The sequence below is a fragment of the Carcharhinus amblyrhynchos genome, chromosome 7, assembly GCF_965287045.1.
Source record: "Carcharhinus amblyrhynchos chromosome 7, sCarAmb.v2.hapA, whole genome shotgun sequence".
Taxonomy (NCBI): Eukaryota; Metazoa; Chordata; class Chondrichthyes; order Carcharhiniformes; family Carcharhinidae; genus Carcharhinus; species Carcharhinus amblyrhynchos.
In genome coordinates, this window is record NC_137330.1 from 46,669,285 (window position 1) to 46,687,112 (window position 17,828).

Genomic DNA, 17,828 nt, shown 5'->3' on the forward strand with positions numbered 1-17,828 from the left:
GTGTTTGTTCTTTGTTAGCCAAGCCGCTTGCCTGACATTCTGTACTGGGTGAACAGAAATTTCCTCCATCTAAACATTGGAAAGAATGAAATCATTGTCTTTGGTCTCAGCCAAGAACTCTGTTTCCTAGCTACTGGCTCCATTTCTGTCCCTGACAATCATCTGATGTTGAGCCTGACTATCCACAATCTTAGTATCCTACTTGATCACAAGATGAACTTTCAACCATCACCAAAACTGTTTACTTTCTACCTCCATAAACATTGTCTGACTTGATCCCTGCCTAAGTTTCTCTGCTTTTGTTACCTCTAAACCTGACTATTCCAATGTACTGGCTGCTTCTTACATTTTACCCACCAAAAACTTGAGGTCATCCAAACTTCTGCTGCCAAGTCAAGTCCCATTAACCCATCACTCCTGTGTTATCCTAACCTACAGTGGCACCCAGTCAAGCAATTTTGAAATTCTCACTTGTTTTCAAGTCCTCCCATGGCTTAATTTCTTCCGTTCCTATCTCAGCCCTACAACTTTCCCAAGATATCTATGTTTATTTAATTCTGGCTTCTTGAGCATCTCCAAATTTTAACTGATCACCATTGGTAATTGTTCAGCTGCATAGGTCCTGAGCTCTGGAATTCCCTCCCTAATGCTCTCCCTCTTTCCTCCTTTACGACCTTCCTTAAAATTTACCTCTCACCAATCTTTTGGCCATCTGCCATAATATTGTCTTATGTATGTCTCGGTGTCTAATTTTGTTTTACAATGCTCCTGTAAAGTCCCAAGGGATATTGTTCATGCTAAAGGTACTGCATAGTTGTTGTTGACAACTAGACATACACATCAGTGTGTGGCATGAAACAATTATTTTTTCAGCATCTATTTAACAATTAGATACAACCATCACCAAAGGTCTAATATTTTAGTCCTGTGTCTGGGTAGGGGAATTTAGATGCCATTTTGCCCAATTTGGAGATAAAACAGTGGCAAAAATGGCTAATGCGGACAGCTCAACCTCCTGTGCTCAAAAGGCACCATGGAACGTCCACACCATATTCATTCAGATAGTCCATAGGCCTTCCTAATGGAAACTTGAAACAATGCTAGCCTAAATAATACGTAGTAGTAAGGGTCCTGGTTATGCATTATAGGCTAGTGTGGGGGGGGGGGGGGGGGTGCCATGGTTTTGGGTTAAAATTGTGGCCATCTTAATTGATACTTCAATGTCCAGTAGTTTTGAAGATAAGAGTTTGGGGAAGTGCTGCAATCTTTGCAGGATTGGCTTCAGTGTAGTGACGGAAGACTGATTAGCTGAAGTTTTTTAAGGCTGCCAAATGAATACAAAGAGCAATAGCAAGAAAAGCAGCACAGAACTGGAGAGGCTGTTGGAAAGGAGTAAAGGAGGGGATGGTGCAGGGGGCATGCTAACATGGATCTTCAGGAACATAAGGAAATCCTTTGGAATGCTACTGTTATAACTCAGTTTGTTGCGCACAGTTACTTCAACAGATAGTGAGTGGCAAAGTGACAAGAATTCATCACCTCCCAATGGAGGTTGACAACAGGAAAGAGTTTTGGGATGTGGAAAAATACGTTTCACTTTCCACACATGCGCTTCGGTAGAGTTCATGTTTTCTGTTACCAGCTTGGAATTTTCAATCATAGGAAGACTCTTGTTCATTCAACTCGCCTGCAACTGCAGGCTGGGCATAATGCAGGTCTGTTCCTATTTCCCTGGCAATAGAAGTGATGCTTTCATAATGTGCAAACCCTCCCATTGGGTCAGAAGTTAGAAATGCAACAAGCTTTGAAGCATTGATCTGAAATGTTAATTCTGTTTTGCTTTCCACACAAGCTGCCTGTCAGGCTGAATATTTTCTGTTTTTATTTCAGGGTTCCTGCATCTGCAGCATTTTGCTTTTAAATTAGCAGTCTTCTATCGGTCATTAAACCAGTGCAAATAAAAAATGACATTGATAATGATTAGACAAGGACATGAAATTCAATGGAGAGAAGTATGAAATGAATGATTTTGGTAGGAGAAGTGCAGACAAACAAGATAAAATAAAGGACATAGTCTAAAGAGAGTTCAGGAGGAGAGGAACCCAGCTGCATATCGTCATAAATCATTTAAGGTGACGTGACAGTTGAAAGCATAGTTTATATAGCATATGGCATCTTGGACTTCATCAGTAGATTATCATAGAATCTCTACAGTAGAGAAGGAGGCCATTTGGCCCATCAAGTCTGAACTGATAACAATTCCACCCAGGCCCTATTCCCATAACCCTTGTTTATGCTGCTAATCTCTCTGATATTAGGGGCAATTTAACATGGCCAATTCACCTAACCTGCACTTCTTTGGATTGTGGGAGGAAACCAGAGAACTCAGAGGAAAGCCATGCGGACACGGGGAAAAAGTGCAAACTCCACGCAGACAGCAACCCAAGGCCCAAATTGAACCTGGATCCCTGATGCTGTGAGGCAGCAGTACTAACCTCTGTGCAGCCCTGTGTATATGAAAGATAATATGAAACCTAAATCATAGAATCTGACAATGCAGAAGGAGGCCATTCAGTTCATAGATTCTGCACCAACCACGTTCCCACCCTATCCCCATAACTAATACCCCTGATGTTAAGGGGCAATTTAGAACATAAGAAATAGGAGCAGGAGTAGGCCATCTGGCCCCTCGAGCCTGCCCCGCCATTCAATAAGATCATGGCTGATCTGTCGTGGCTCAGTTCCACATTCCCGCCCTCTCTCCATAACCCTTAATCCCCTCTCATATCAAAAACCCATCAACCCGCGTCTTAAAAATATTTAGCGAGGTAGCCTCCACCACTTCAACGGGCAGAGAATTCCAGATATTCACCACCCTTTGAGTGAAGAAGTTCTTCCTCAACTCCGTTCTAAACCGCCCCCCCTTTATCTTGAGGCTGTGCCCCCTAGTCCTACTGTCCTTTCTGAGCGGGAAGAGTCTCTCCACCTCTATCCTATCCATCCCATTCATCATCTTATACGTCTCAATGAGATCTCCCCTCATTCTTCTAAACTCTAACGAGTACAAGCCTAGTTTATTCAGCCTCTCCTCATAGCTCAACCCCCTCAACTCCAGCATCAGCCTAGTAAACCTCCTCTGCACTCCCTCCAAGGCCAAAATATCCTTGTGTAAGTACGGCGCCCAAAACTGCACACAGTACTCCAGCTGCGGCCTCACCAATGCCCTATATAGCCGCAGCAAGACCTCCCTACTTTTATATTCAATCCCCCTCGCTATGAAGGCCAGCATCCCATTCGCCTTCCTGACCACCTGCTGCACCTGCAAGCTGGGTTTTTGCGACTCATGCACAAGGACCCCGAGGTCCCTCTGCACCGTCGCCTGCTGCAGTTTTTCTCCACGTAAGTAATAATCCTTCCTACCATTATTCCTACGAAAGTGGACCACCTCGCACTTGCCAACATTAAATTCCATTTGCCAGTTCCTGGCCCATTCGCCCAGCCTATTTAGATCCTTCTGCAGACTCTCCACACTGTCCGCGCAATTTGCCGTTCCACCAATCTTGGTGTCATCAGCAAATTTCGACACCATACACTCGGTTCCCTCCTCCAGATCGTCTATATAAATGGTAAAAAGCTGAGGCCCCAGCACCGACCCCTGAGGCACTCCACTAGTCACCAACCGCCAATCCGAATAGCACCCATTGACCCCCACTCTCTGCCTCCTATTTGACAACCAGTCCTCTATCCACGCTAACACCCTACCCCCAACTCCCATGTCCCCTGACCTTCTGCAATAACCTCTTGTGAGGTACCTTGTCAAACACCTTCTGAAAATCAAGAAAGACCACATCCACCGGTTCTCCTCTATCCACCGCCCTAGACACATCCTCATAGAACTCCAGTAAATTTGTCAGACACGACTTCCCCTTAACGAAACCGTGCTGCGTCTGCTCTATCAAGCAATTCCCTTCAAGATGCCTCGCTATTTCCTCCTTGATGACGGATTCTAACATTTTACCTACAACAGACATTAAACTAACTGGCCTATAATTCCCCGCCTTTTGCCTGGCACCCTTCTTAAACAACGGCAATTTAGCGTTGCCCATCCACCAAATTCACACATCCTTGAACTGGGGGAGGAAACTGGAGTACCCAGAGGAAATCCACACAGCCATAGGGAGAATGTACAAACTCCACATAGACAGTGACTCAAACCAGGAATTGAACCTGGGTCCCTGGCATTGTGAGGCAGCAGTGCTAATCACTATGCCACATAGTGATTCAGCCTCAACTGGCGTATTGCACTCATTTCAAGGCAGCACACTTAAAAAGCCATATTTAGGAAGGATACAAAAAAAGATTCACAAGAATGGTTCCAGGAAAAAGAAACTTAAGATGCATAGAAAGATTTGAGAATGACAAAGTGGTGTCAAAGTAGACAATCACCCATGATTTAGTTGAATGGCAGAGCAAGCTCAAGAGGCTGAATGGTCTACTTCCTTTTAAGTTAGAACTGTTCTTGGAAAAGATGCTTGAAAGGATATTTAATATAAGTATTTAAAATCATGAGGGTCTGGAGAGAGTAGATAGAGACTATTCCTGTAGGTGAAAGGAGTGAGAATGAGAGTGAGAATAATCTTTCCCTCAATGTCAACAAAATGCAGGAGATTGTCATTGACTTCAGGAAGCATAAAGGAGAACATGTCCCTGTCTACATCAACAGGGACAAAGTAGAAAAGGTCAAGAGCCTCAAATTTTTATGTGTCCAGATCACCAACAAGGTATCCTAGTCCCTCCACGCCGAAACTAATTCAAAAAGCCCACCAACGTCTCTGCTTTCTCAGAAGAGTAAGGAAATTTGGCATGTCAGCTACGATCCTCATCAACTTTTACAGATGCACCACAGAAAGCAATCTTTCTGGTTGTATCACAACTTGGTATGGCTCCTGCTCTATCCAAAACTGCAAGAAACTACAAAAGGTCTTGAACGTAGCCCAATCCATCATGCAAGCCAGCCTCCCATCCATTGACTCTGACTACAGTTCCGGCTGCCTCAGCAAAACAGCCAGCATAATTAAGGACTTCACGGATCCTGGACATTCTCTTCCACCTTCTTCCATCGGAAAAAGATACAAAAGTCTGAGGTCACATACCAACCAACTCAAGAACAGCTTCTTCCCTGTTGCCGTCAGACATTTGAATGGACCTACCTCACACTAAATTGATCTTTTTCTACACCTTAGTTATGACTAACACTACATTCTGCACTCTCTCATTTCTTTCTCTATGAACGGCATGCTTTGTATAGGGTGCTAGGAACAATACTTTTCACTATGTTAATACATGCGACAATAAGCAAATCAAAAGATTTGACAAAAGGAGTAATGACAACCATCTTCCCACAGCAAGTGGTTTGGATCTGGAATGTATTGGCTGAGAGTGTGATGAAGGCAGTTTTAATTAAGGATTTCCAAGTTCATGTATATTTATTAGAGTCACAAGTAGGCTTACATTAACACTGCAATGAAGTTACTGTGAAAATCCCCAAGTTGCCACACTTCTGTGGCACCTGTTTGGGTACATTGAGGGAGAATTTAGCATAGTCAGTGTACCTAAGTAGCACGTCTTTCACACTATGGGAGAAAAATGGAGCATCCAGAGGAAACCACACAAACACAGGGAGAACATGCAGACTCTTCACAGACATTGACCCAAGCTGAGAAACAAACCTGGGTCCCTGGCACTGTGAGGCAGCAGTGCTAACCACTGTGCCACCGTGCTACCCCCAAAGGAATGTGAACATTAACTGGAAAAAATGGTGGGCCATGGAAAAAGACAGGATGGTGGCATGAATGACACACAGAGATGATGGGCGCAGTGGCCTCCTTTCTGTGCTATGAGGAATGATGAAAGCAGATATAAAGCACTTGGCTCAGTGCTGTGACACAAATGCTGTGGCACATATAACCAGCTGAGAGACAGTTACACACAGTGCTGGGAGACACACAGATACAATTCCACAGATTTGATTTGTCACATATATCAGGATAGTGAAAAGTATTGTTTCTTGCGTGCTATGCAAAGTGTACCATTCATAGAGAAGGAAACAAGAGGGTGCAAAATGTAGTGTTATTGTCATTACTAGGGTGTAGAGAAAAATCAACTTAATACGGGTAGGTCCATTCAAAAGTCTGACAGGAGCAGAGAAGAAGCTGTTCTTGAGTCGGTTTGTACGTGACCTCAGACATTTGCAATTTTTTCCCAACGGAAGAAGGTGGAAGAGAGAATGTCAGGGGTGCGTGGGGTCTTTAATTATGCCGGCTGTTTTGCGGTGGCAGTAAGAATTGTGGACAGTCAATGGATGGGAGGCTGGGAGAGAAGACACACACAGTTGCACACAGTGCTGGGAGACACACAGTTTACACAGTACTGGGAGACACATAGTTACACACAGTGTTGAACACAGTGCTGGGAGACACACACAGTTCCACACAGTGTTGAACACAGTGCTGGGGGTACACAATTACACAGTGCTGGGAGACACACAGTGTTGAACACAGTGCTGGGAGATACACAGTGTTGAACACAGTGCTGGGACACACACACAGCGTTAAAAACAGTGCTGGGATATACACGGTGTTGAACACAGTGCTGGGAGATACACAGTGTTGAACACAATGCTGGGATCACACACTTAAACACACTGCTGGGACACACAGTGTTGAACACAGTGTTGGGATATACACACTGTTGGACACAGTGCTGGGATATACACAGTGTTGGTATATACACACTGTTAGACACGGTGCTGGGATAAACACAGTGTTGGTATATACACAGTTAGACACGGTGCTGGGGTATACACAGCGTTGGTACACACACACTGTTAGACACGGTGCTGGGATATACACAGCGTTGGTACATACACACTGTAAGACACAGTGCTGGGGTATACACAGTGTTGGTACATACACACTGTTAGACACGGTGCTGGGATATACACAGTGTTGGTATATACACACTGTTAGACACAGTGCTGGGATATACACAGTGTTGGTATATACACACTGTTAGACACAGTGCTGGGATATACACAGTGTTGGTATATACACACTGTTAGACACGGTGCTGGGATAAACACAGTGTTGGTATATACACACTGTTAGACACGGTGCTGGGGTATACACAGCGTTGGTACATACACACTGTTAAACACGGTGCTGGGATATACACAGTGTTGGTATATACACACTGTTAGACACGGTGCTGGGGTATACACAGTGTTGGTATATACACACTGTTAGACACGGTGCTGGGGTATACACAGTGTTGGTATATACACACTGTTAGACACGGTGCTGGGGTATACACAGTGTTGGTACATACACACTGTTAGACACGGTGCTGGGATATACACAGTGTTGGTACATACACACTGTTAGACACGGTGCTGGGGTATACACAGCGTTGGTATATACACACTGTTAGACACGGTGCTGGGGTATACACAGTGTTGGTATATACACACTGTTAGACACGGTGCTGGGATATACACAGTGTTGGTACATACACACTGTTAGACACAGTGCTGGGATATACACAGTGTTGGTACATACACACTGTTAGACACGGTGCTGGGGTATACACAGCGTTGGTACATACACACTGTTAGACACGGTGCTGGGATATACACAGTGTTGGTATATACACACTGTTAGACACGGTGCTGGGGTATACACAGTGTTGGTATATACACACTGTTAGACACGGTGCTGGGATATACACAGTGTTGGTATATACACACTGTTAGACACGGTGCTGGGGTATACACAGTGTTGGTATATACACACTGTTAGACACGGTGCTGGGATATACACAGTGTTGGTATACACACACTGTTAGGCACGGTGCTGGGATATACACACTGTTAGACACGGTGCTGGGATATACACAGTGTTGGTATATACACACTGTTAGACACGGTGCTGGGGTATACACAGTGTTGGTATATACACACTGTTAGACACGGTGCTGGGGTATACACAGTGTTGGTATATACACACTGTTAGACACGGTGCTGGGGTATACACAGTGTTGGTACATACACACTGTTAAACACGGTGCTGGGATATACACAGTGTTGGTACATACACACTGTTAGACACGGTGCTGGGGTATACACAGCGTTGGTACATACACACTGTTAGACACGGTGCTGGGGTATACACAGCGTTGGTACATACACACTGTTAGACACGGTGCTGGGGTATACACAGCGTTGGTATATACACACTGTTAGACACGGTGCTGGGATATACACAGTGTTGGTACATACACACTGTTAGACACGGTGCTGGGATATACACAGTGTTGGTACATACACACTGTTAGACACGGTGCTGGGGTATACACAGCGTTGGTACATACACACTGTTAGACACGGTGCTGGGATATACACAGTGTTGGTATATACACACTGTTAGACACGGTGCTGGGATATACACAGTGTTGGTATATACACACTGTTAGACACGGTGCTGGGATATACACAGTGTTGGTATATACACACTGTTAGACACGGTGCTGGGGTATACACAGTGTTGGTATATACACACTGTTAGACACGGTGCTGGGATATACACAGTGTTGGTATACACACACTGTTAGACACGGTGCTGGGATATACACACTGTTAGACACGGTGCTGGGATATACACAGTGTTGGTATATACACACTGTTAGACACGGTGCTGGGGTATACACAGCGTTGGTACATACACACTGTTAGACACGGTGCTGGGGTATACACAGTGTTGGTATATACACACTGTTAAGACACGGTGCTGGGATATACACAGTGTTGGTATATACACACTGTTAGACACGGTGCTGGGATATACACAGTGTTGGTATACACACACTGTTAGACACGGTGCTGGGATATACACAGTGTTGGTATATACACACTGTTAGACACGGTGCTGGGATATACACACTGCTAGACACGGTGCTAACTCCAGTCTGTCTGCCCAGTCAGTGACGAAATGAAAGTGGAACTGTGTGACGCCTCGCCATTGGCTGGTGGCTGGGCTGTGATTGGTGGAGGGCGGCTGTCAGTCAGGAGTTGTGCTGAAGGCCGGGGCGGCGGCGCGGACATTGTTGAGCCTCTGGCAGTCGCTCAGTAACCCAGCCAGCCAAAGGATGACTTTCAAATCGGTCGGCAGTCGCCTGTACAGCACTCGTTGCTGCGTGTTTTGCCATGTCCGCACCGGCACCATTATCCTGGGGACCTGGTACATGGTGAGTCCGACATTCAAATGCGCGCAGCCGGAAGCGGGCCAGCGGAGTGATGGAAAAAAAACGGCCGCCCGGGGACTGAGAGACGGTTAGAGGCCGAGGCCGAGAGCCGGGCGGCCACGGGCCCCCCCGGAACATCCAGCCTACTCCGAGTGGGAGAGTAACTGCGTGGCCTCGGGGTTCGGTTCCCGTTCCCCCCCTCCCGGTACCGGGGTCTGGGTCTGGTTTGAGTTTGGGTTCTCCCCATTGCTCGGGATTGGGGTTTCACCCTCCCCCGGGGACTGGCCATTTCTCTGCTTCTTGCCTGGGTTACGTGACGGTTTTTGATGTCCTTACTGGGGAAATGAAATCTTTTTAAACAGTCAACAACTTCAGCTGGTATCCAAATGATCGTCTCAGTTCATGGCCAGATTTTTAAATAAACACAAGCACTTTGCAAGTCAATATCTCAATACTTGGATATCCATAGGTCTGGATATATTGTTTTATCTCATTTAAGATTAGCTAACTTGATAAAGCCGTGGTAAATTGGGGTGTTAATGTCTTGAGATTTTTTTCAAAGGTCTGACTCAACCTAAGATTTGGTTGCTACATCCTTTCTGTGGAATTGCTCAGTGTCGCTGCATGTCAGCCTGTTAACCCACACAATTCTCATTTCGGTGGATAGTATCTAAAGATGTTTGTATGTCGTGCTGATTACAGATGAGTTAAATTTCTTGAGTAAATAGTTGGTATTCCAGCAAATGCACCTTGCAACCTTATCAGTTGCCGCTACAATTTTCTCTCGCCTTGTCAACTGCGTGTTTGACTTTTCTAATTGGGTGCTAACCTGAAATGTTAACTGTCTGCCTTCTCGACAGATATTGGCTAACGTGCTGTATATTCCAACTTTTCTTTTTTCACCTATTTGATCCTGCCCATGTTAATTAATGCCCAGGAAGTGCTCTGCAACACAAGTGATTACACTTCAAAAATACTTCATTGATGATGTCATACTTTTTTTTACTATATCAAAATCTTATCCACAACTCTAGTCATGTGCTATGCCAAGGTAAAATCCTGTTTGTATCTGACCCATTATCAAAGTTCAGTTGTGGAGAGGAATCTGGATGTCCTAGTATGTGAATGAATCATAACAGCAAATAAAATGTTTGTATTTATTGCAAGGGGAATTGAGTACAAAAATAGGGATGTTTTATTGCAGCTGTACAGGGGCTTGATGAGGCTGAGCCTGGAATACTGTGTATGGTTTTAATCTCATTTACAAAAAATACATAATTGCATGGGAAGCTATTCAGAAAAGATTCACTTGACTCATTCCTGGAATTAGGTGCTTATTTCAAGAATAACAATTGAACAGATTAGGCCTATACTCATTCTCATTTAGAAGAATGAGAGGTGATATTATTGGAACACAAGATCCTGAGCGGGCTTGTCAGCTTGGGAGGATGTTTCTACTTGTGGGGGAGACTCGAAGTAGGGGGACACAGTTTAAAAATAAGTAGTCTGCTTTTTAAAATGGGCCACAAAGTCTCAACACCAAGTTAAAGTCCAAGTTTATTTGGAATCATGAGCTTTGAGTGCTGCTGTTTCAAGGAGTAGCATTCTGAAGGCTCATGTTTCCAAGTAAACCTGTTGGACTTTAACTTGGTGTTGTGAGACTTCTTACTGTGTCCACCCTGGTCCAAAGCCAGCATCTCCATCCATTTAAAATGCGGAGTTTTTTCTCTGGGGGTTGTTAGTATGTGGAATTCTGTTCCTCAGAAAACAGTAGAGGCCAAGTTATTGTATTTATTCAGGGCAAACTTAGGTTTTTGATAGACACAAGAGTCGGGGGAAAGGAAAGTGGCGTTCAGACTGTTTCTGGTACTGGTACCTTTCAAGATCAGTACACATAGACAAGTGATTAACGTGGCAACTGCCCTTTTTTTTTAATTGCTTCAGCAGTTTACCGAACAAGAAAACATAGATCCTGTAATTCCATAATAGACTGGCTTGCAAAGTATGGCAAGTGAAACAAGACATATATTACATAACATTTCTTCCCACTGTTATTACAAGTTTGTTTAAAAATTATTTTAATTCTGGAAAGAGGTAGACTTCCTCTAAAATGAAACACATGGAATCATGATAACTACAGTTTGAGTGTGGTCATGCATGGTGGTTCTTGTTGCCTTTTCACTGTTCCCTGTGACTATACATCAGAGCGGGTGATGCTGCTCTCCATTCTCATGTTAACCCTTGCTCTGCTGAGCATCTTTACATAATGCATGGAGGCACACATCACCACACCCCCTTCTCAAACTTCCCTTCCTTCTAACTGAGTATTACAACACATTTTTTTACACCTATCACTGTTCCTCCAACATCAAGCTCTGCCTTCATGAATTCAAACAGTCTTAAGTCATGACAATTCTACATCACAGACTGACTTGTGTGGAGAACTAGGGTTAGCATTGTTTCTTTGTTAGCAAGTTGTCAGCTTTTCCGAACACTTGCCTCATTCCTTCTAAAGGGAATCTAATTTTCTTGGTGTCCATCATCTTGTTGGACAATTGATGTTTCATAAATTGAACCTACTTGTTTTAACGTCAGCATTTGCTATTTTATTTTCAAATCATTTTGCAATCTTTTCATTCAATTTGGCTTTTCTATCTTCTAGTGTTTTGCTGTTTGATGTCAGATTTACATTGTCCTTTCCCATTTCTGGCTTTTTTTCACTTGCCTGCTTTGGTCTTTGTCCTTTCTTTTGGCTTCACTGTTGTCCAGTTCTGTCAAATGTTAACTAACTTTCATTCTGCAATTCCCTAGTCTTTCTCCTGCAGGGGTCTTTTGTTGCCTCTGGATCTTTGAGAGTTACCCTCTATCTGGGTGTCTTCTAATTTTCATGTTTGTGGCTGTATATTTCTTGTGCTTGCACTTTAACTTCCCATCTTTGCTGTGGTTGCTAAGATGCAATTGGCTTTCATTTTTCGAGGTGTCATTGCTGGGCAGATCTTTCAAAAATAAACTTGGCACTTGTATTTTGCAACAAATGTATCAATGAAGGTACAGAGCTGCAGTTTTGTACTGTATCAGTTTGAACTTGAATCTTAATTCTGCTCTTATTTAAAAACATTTCCTTTCAGTTATAGAGTACTTTTAAAACAAAGATTTCAGCATTTCATTACAATTGTCGTGAAAGGAATTATTTTTAACTTTGGGAGTGTTCACATTGAGCTGGTTCTTTGTTTTTAACTTAAACAGCAGTTTAAAGCCTGCAGCTTTATTTGTTCAAATCTCCTGCACAGCTGCAATTTAAAAAAAATCTTGTTATATTCTACAATTTTATTTTTAAAGTCTGCAAGTTCCTGTGTTAGCCCTTTAAGTCCACATGTGGTTTACAATTGAAAAATAAAGCTTCCTTACTTTCATTTTGAGTGGCCTTACTGCAAAGGTCAGTCATTTGCATTGCCTGTATGTTGTGTGTTTGGTCCTAGTACCTTGCAAAATCAATCAGTACACAGACACGAGGCGATTAACATTGCAATGGTACTTTCATTGCTTCAATAGTCGACAGCAAGAAAGCATGGATCCTCCAATCTCATCGTGCAAGCCAGACAAGACAAAATATATAACAACCAAATCAGTGATTATCTTATTGGATGACAGAGCAGGCTCATAGGGCTGAATGGTCAGCTCCTGTCTCTACGTCCTATGATCCTGTTAAATTGTTTTCAAACAACTTTGTAGTTACAGACCCTCCTTGCTCTTTGATCTTGTGTTTGCAACCAGCTGCAGCACTACATTCCATCCCACTTTCTTCCTGTCAGGCACTGGCCTACTGTTTTTTTTAGTGTAATGTCAGTGGCATCATGCCTGCTGCAATTTTATTTTTAAAGCTGTTACCTTGCTACTGGTCATCTTAAACCTCCTCAAACTGGTTTTAGTCATCTCCCCATACCCTCCCCTTGTCTTAAGTTTTGACTCCAGTGGATATTACACACCAGTGATTGGTACTAGAGCAACAGCCCAGTTTGAGTTCAAAACCTATTATAGTGTTTTGTCAAATTAACTTCAGTGAGCCTTGTCATTTGTGGCCTTGCACTAGAGTGACCATGAAGGCTATAAGGTTGTTTACAAGTAGGAAGCTTGTAACATATGTGCAACTCCAAGCCACTCACTGACTAAATTTTAGTAAAGACCATCTATTGCGATTAGAGTGAAGCATGGCATTTGAAAACTAGTCTTCTTTAGTCATAGAAGTATGCCCCAAAACAATTACTTAAGTTAGTCTCAGGTTGTTTTTTCCCCTTTCACAGCCTTCCAGGTTAACAACGCTGACTGATCTGTGAAACACTATATTTGATAGTGCAGTGTCACTTATAAGCATTTCCTCCTGCTTTATATTTCCCTTCACACTAATTACATGATTGACTTTCCTGATGCTTTATCTCTCCCTTTAGTGTTTCTGTTCTGGTTACAATGACTTTGCTTACTCCTGTGATTCTGTAACTTTTGATTTCCTGATTCTAATGTATGACACTTTTATCTTCAGTGTATTCTTCTGGAAATCAATACACTCAGGCTTTTTGAGCAATATGTTTTTCCGGTTTTGTAATTTAAAATAAACAGTATTAAGTTCCAAGGTTACTCCTGGAAGTGATCATTGTCTTGCTACACATAGGTCAGGGTGAAATCGACCTTTATTTGATATGCCTTCATTTTCCTAACTCCCTGTCTGCTTGAAGGGACCAAGACTTTCTGGCTTGAAATTAACTTTCCTAAGGCTTTCTAATGCAATGATTACTGCAGTTATGTGACAAACCCTTTTATGCTTGATGCTAAATACATAAAATTGCTTTCTGGAGCCCTTTTGAAGAAGTTTTTATTTTGGAATAATTATGCTGAGAGGCTTTGGAAATGTTTGCTTTTCAATATTTCTGCATGTCCATCCTATTTGAATAGTGCCATTGGATTCAATATACCACCCCCTTTGCCACTCAAGATGGTGTCAAATATGGTGACTTCTTGTGAGTTGTCCCCAGTATACCCTCTAATTCTACCTTGTTCTCTGCCTTTAAAACTGTCTATGACTGTAACACTACATTCTGTGCCTTCTCCCTTCTCTTTAAATAGTATGTGCAAGAAACACTACTTTTCACCATATACTAATACATTTAGTAATGAATCAAATCAACTGTGCATTCAGAATGTATTATCTACAGGATGCATTACAGCAACCTTGCTTTGACTAATTCTGGCCCTGACCACCAAGGACAAAAAAGCAGCCGGATCAAGGCAATATCGTCACTTACAAGCTCTGCTAACAACTCGTACTACAAAATATCTACAGCACAGAATTGAGCCATTTATCCCAGCAAATTCAAACGTGTGAGTAAACTCCACAGGAGTCTCGTTTCCACCTCGTATCTATTTCTTTTTGTTTGAAGTGCTCAAGTCTGCGTGAGAACTTCTAGGTTGCTGAGCAGCTTAAAGAAAACATTGCCCTCATGATCATCTAACTTGCCTTTAAAAGCAGCCTCAACTAATTTATTGTGATGGACCTCACTAGATCAACTTGGACAGATTGTGCTATTCCTTTGTAGTTCAGTCAAAACCATCCAGTTCTTTGCTGCACACCACTAGCATAAGGACTGCAGAGCAGGTGAACAAGAAGTGGATGGTAGATGTGATTATGGCATCTTTGATCACAATTCAGAACTACTTTGGAGAAAAACTCCTAATTGTTTGGAGGATAGTTAAATTGATGATTAAGTTAACTAGTTCTGTACTTTGGGGCTAGAAGTGAGGCTGGAGGAGCACAGGGCGATAGAAGGTACCTTAGAAAATGATTCGCCTTGGAAGCGTGAGGAAGAAGAGCAGAGCCTGCACTTTCTTTATCTTCCAAGCCTTTCCTGGAAGTTGTTGGTCTTTTTGGATGATGTTTGATATGGTTAACCCTAAAATAAATTTTGAGGAAAAGTTTCTGTATTTTAGTCCTGAATATTTTGCATTGTATACATTTTGTTGTAATTGGGATGGGGCTGGCTGGTTTACTAATCAATGACATGAATGAAAAATATGTTGCAAAGTCATTAAAAATTGAGAAGATTGGCTGCTGTATTTTCTGCATTAACAATTGGTACTATTTAGAAGCTTATCCTTTTGCTGTAATGTATATCGAGACACTTAGTGATTGTGAAGTGTGTCTATGAATGCTTGGCTGGCTTCTAGTACTCAAGGACCTTGTATAATCAGGACCTGGATCATTGACTTCCTTTTGTAAAACTCCTCTAAATCCTGGAAGTTGTGTTGAGATGGCCCATCTTCTACCATCACCTCCAGAAGACACATGCACAGGGGGCTAAAAGTGCTGTGCAGATCCTTTCCTAATAACAAAGGCAGGTGTGTTAGAATTAAGCAAAAGAATCAATCTCATGCTATCAGGGTTGATAGTTTTAAAAACTGACATCATTCATTGGTTTCACAGCTCTTGCTCCTCATGAGTTGCTCTGAAAAAAGTTGGAGATTTCCTGTTGTTGTGATCCTAAATTTGTAACAACAGATCCAAAACACATCCTTGGATTATTAAGACCATATTTTGTAATAGGTTGAATATTTTGGACAAAAGATGTCAATTTGAATATTGAGTGCATTCCTTGGTATTAGCCATCAGAACTTTAGTTTATTGCTCAATAGTTTGGCTGCTGCAGACAAAATATTTCTGTTTAACTCTGACACTGACAAATTTATGAATACACAACAGCAAGTACATATTTTTTCTGGTTGGAGCAATGTCACTTTAAGAGTCTGATCATGTGATGTATTGATGGTATCATTCGCAATTTGCATTGCCAGATCCTTGTAGCCTGTACAGTAAACACCTTTTTCAACAAAGCTCTTGTTTGTACCCTTGTGGTCTGCAAGCCTATCCTTACCACAAAGAAAATTGCCAACAAAGAGGTTGGAATCACGCTGACAGATTCCATGGAGAAATAATAAAAAAAATAGAAAAATCACTGATCCATGCTGCATACATCCAAAAAGGATTAAGATGATCACATCTCTACACCATATCTGCCAATGGAGTGGTGCCAAAGAACAGCAGCAGCCATCTGAAGAACCAAAATGTAATCAAAGATTTAGGCAAAAAAAAACTCATCTTGTGCTTGCCTGGAAAAATGTTGAACAGTCCAAGGAGCATTGAGTAGCATATACTCTGCAACAATAATTTAGAGCTGAGGCTGTTGGAAAACTTGGAAGGAAAGAGTCGAGTTGAGCCCAGGGTTACCTCCTTTGAAAGAAAAGGAAGCAAGGTAAAGCCCTTCCCATAGTAAAAAGACGGGAGATTTTGGCACTGCAAGACCATGTGATGAGCACACTGAACAGTATAGCTTATATACTAAATATTTGAATACTTTGTTCAAGCAAACAAAATTGTGGTAGATACAGCTGTCCCAACTTTCCTGAACATTATGGGGGGATGGTGAGTTGGTGTTCTGAAGTCTGGTGCAGGTTGAAAAACTTGAGATTGAAGGGCAATTTTCACAAACCTTTGGCCAGCGCTGAGGGGCTTGGGTTCCATAAACGTAAGCAACAAGGTGAATCAATCTCAATTTGTAGTTTCCTTTAAAGAAATCGAGCTATTGTGAACTTAGCGATGACTTGAAAGATGCCATTATAGATGGATTGGTTTGTGGGTTAAGAAGCGAAGCTATCCCGAAAAGCCTGTTAACAGAAAGAAACTTAAACCTAAAGAATACTTTAGAAGTTTTGATCTCTATTGAATTAGCAGCTAAGGAAGCCTGACAATTAAAGTTCAAGCACTAAAATCCATAAGGTATTGTCTGAAACACAAGTCTGAATTTGGCACCAATGTACAAAAACTGGACTCTTCGCAATTGACTGGTGCAATGATGCAAAGTGCAAGAATTGTGGTTAAAAAGGGAAGCAACAGGTTCCAAACAATTATAAAAAGCAAGAATTAAGTGTATCAAATGGAAAAGGATCCATGGAATCAAAAAAGGACCAGAGTCACTGTCAGATGGCAAACTGTCATTGAATGCACTGGCCATTGCTAGTGCAACAAACCATTACTGAGTTGTTACTTTTTACTGGATGGACAACTGATGAAAATGACAGTGGAGCAGCAGTTTTGTAGCAGAGATAATACTCAAAGCTATACTGGGGAAGTGGTTCTGTTGAGGGGCTGTATTGATGTAAATGTGCAGCGAACAGCCAGATTTGCCTCTATGTCATTGGTAACTATCCAACCTGATAAGGAGAACTTAGCTGGAGAGAATCAAACTAAACTAGTTTGAGATGAAAGCAGGCACTAAAGATTTTGAAGAAACATTTCATTGTCTTTAGTGACGAGCTGGGAAGCATGAAAGAACTCTGTCAAGCTGAAGGATGAAAGCCCAGTAAGATGCTTAAAGGCTAGGTCAGTATTATGTACCATCAGGCCGAAGGTCAATGCAAAATTGGAGGCTGCTCAAGATGGGTGTCCTCGATCATATTAATGGATGTGATTGGGCCATGCTGAAGAT

The 17,828-nt window shown here is 42.3% G+C and overlaps 1 protein-coding gene across 1 annotated transcript in view; it reads left to right on the forward strand.

The window, feature by feature from the left end:
- Positions 1-9,108: 9,108 nt before the first annotated feature.
- laptm4a (lysosomal protein transmembrane 4 alpha) overlaps positions 9,109-17,828 on the forward strand; it is a 28,826-nt gene continuing 20,106 nt past the window's right edge. The window contains exon 1 of the mRNA XM_080192237.1: positions 9,109-9,300. Within this exon, the coding sequence (XP_080048363.1) occupies positions 9,202-9,300 (99 nt within the window). The 5' untranslated portion in view covers positions 9,109-9,201. The remainder of the gene's footprint in view (positions 9,301-17,828) is intronic.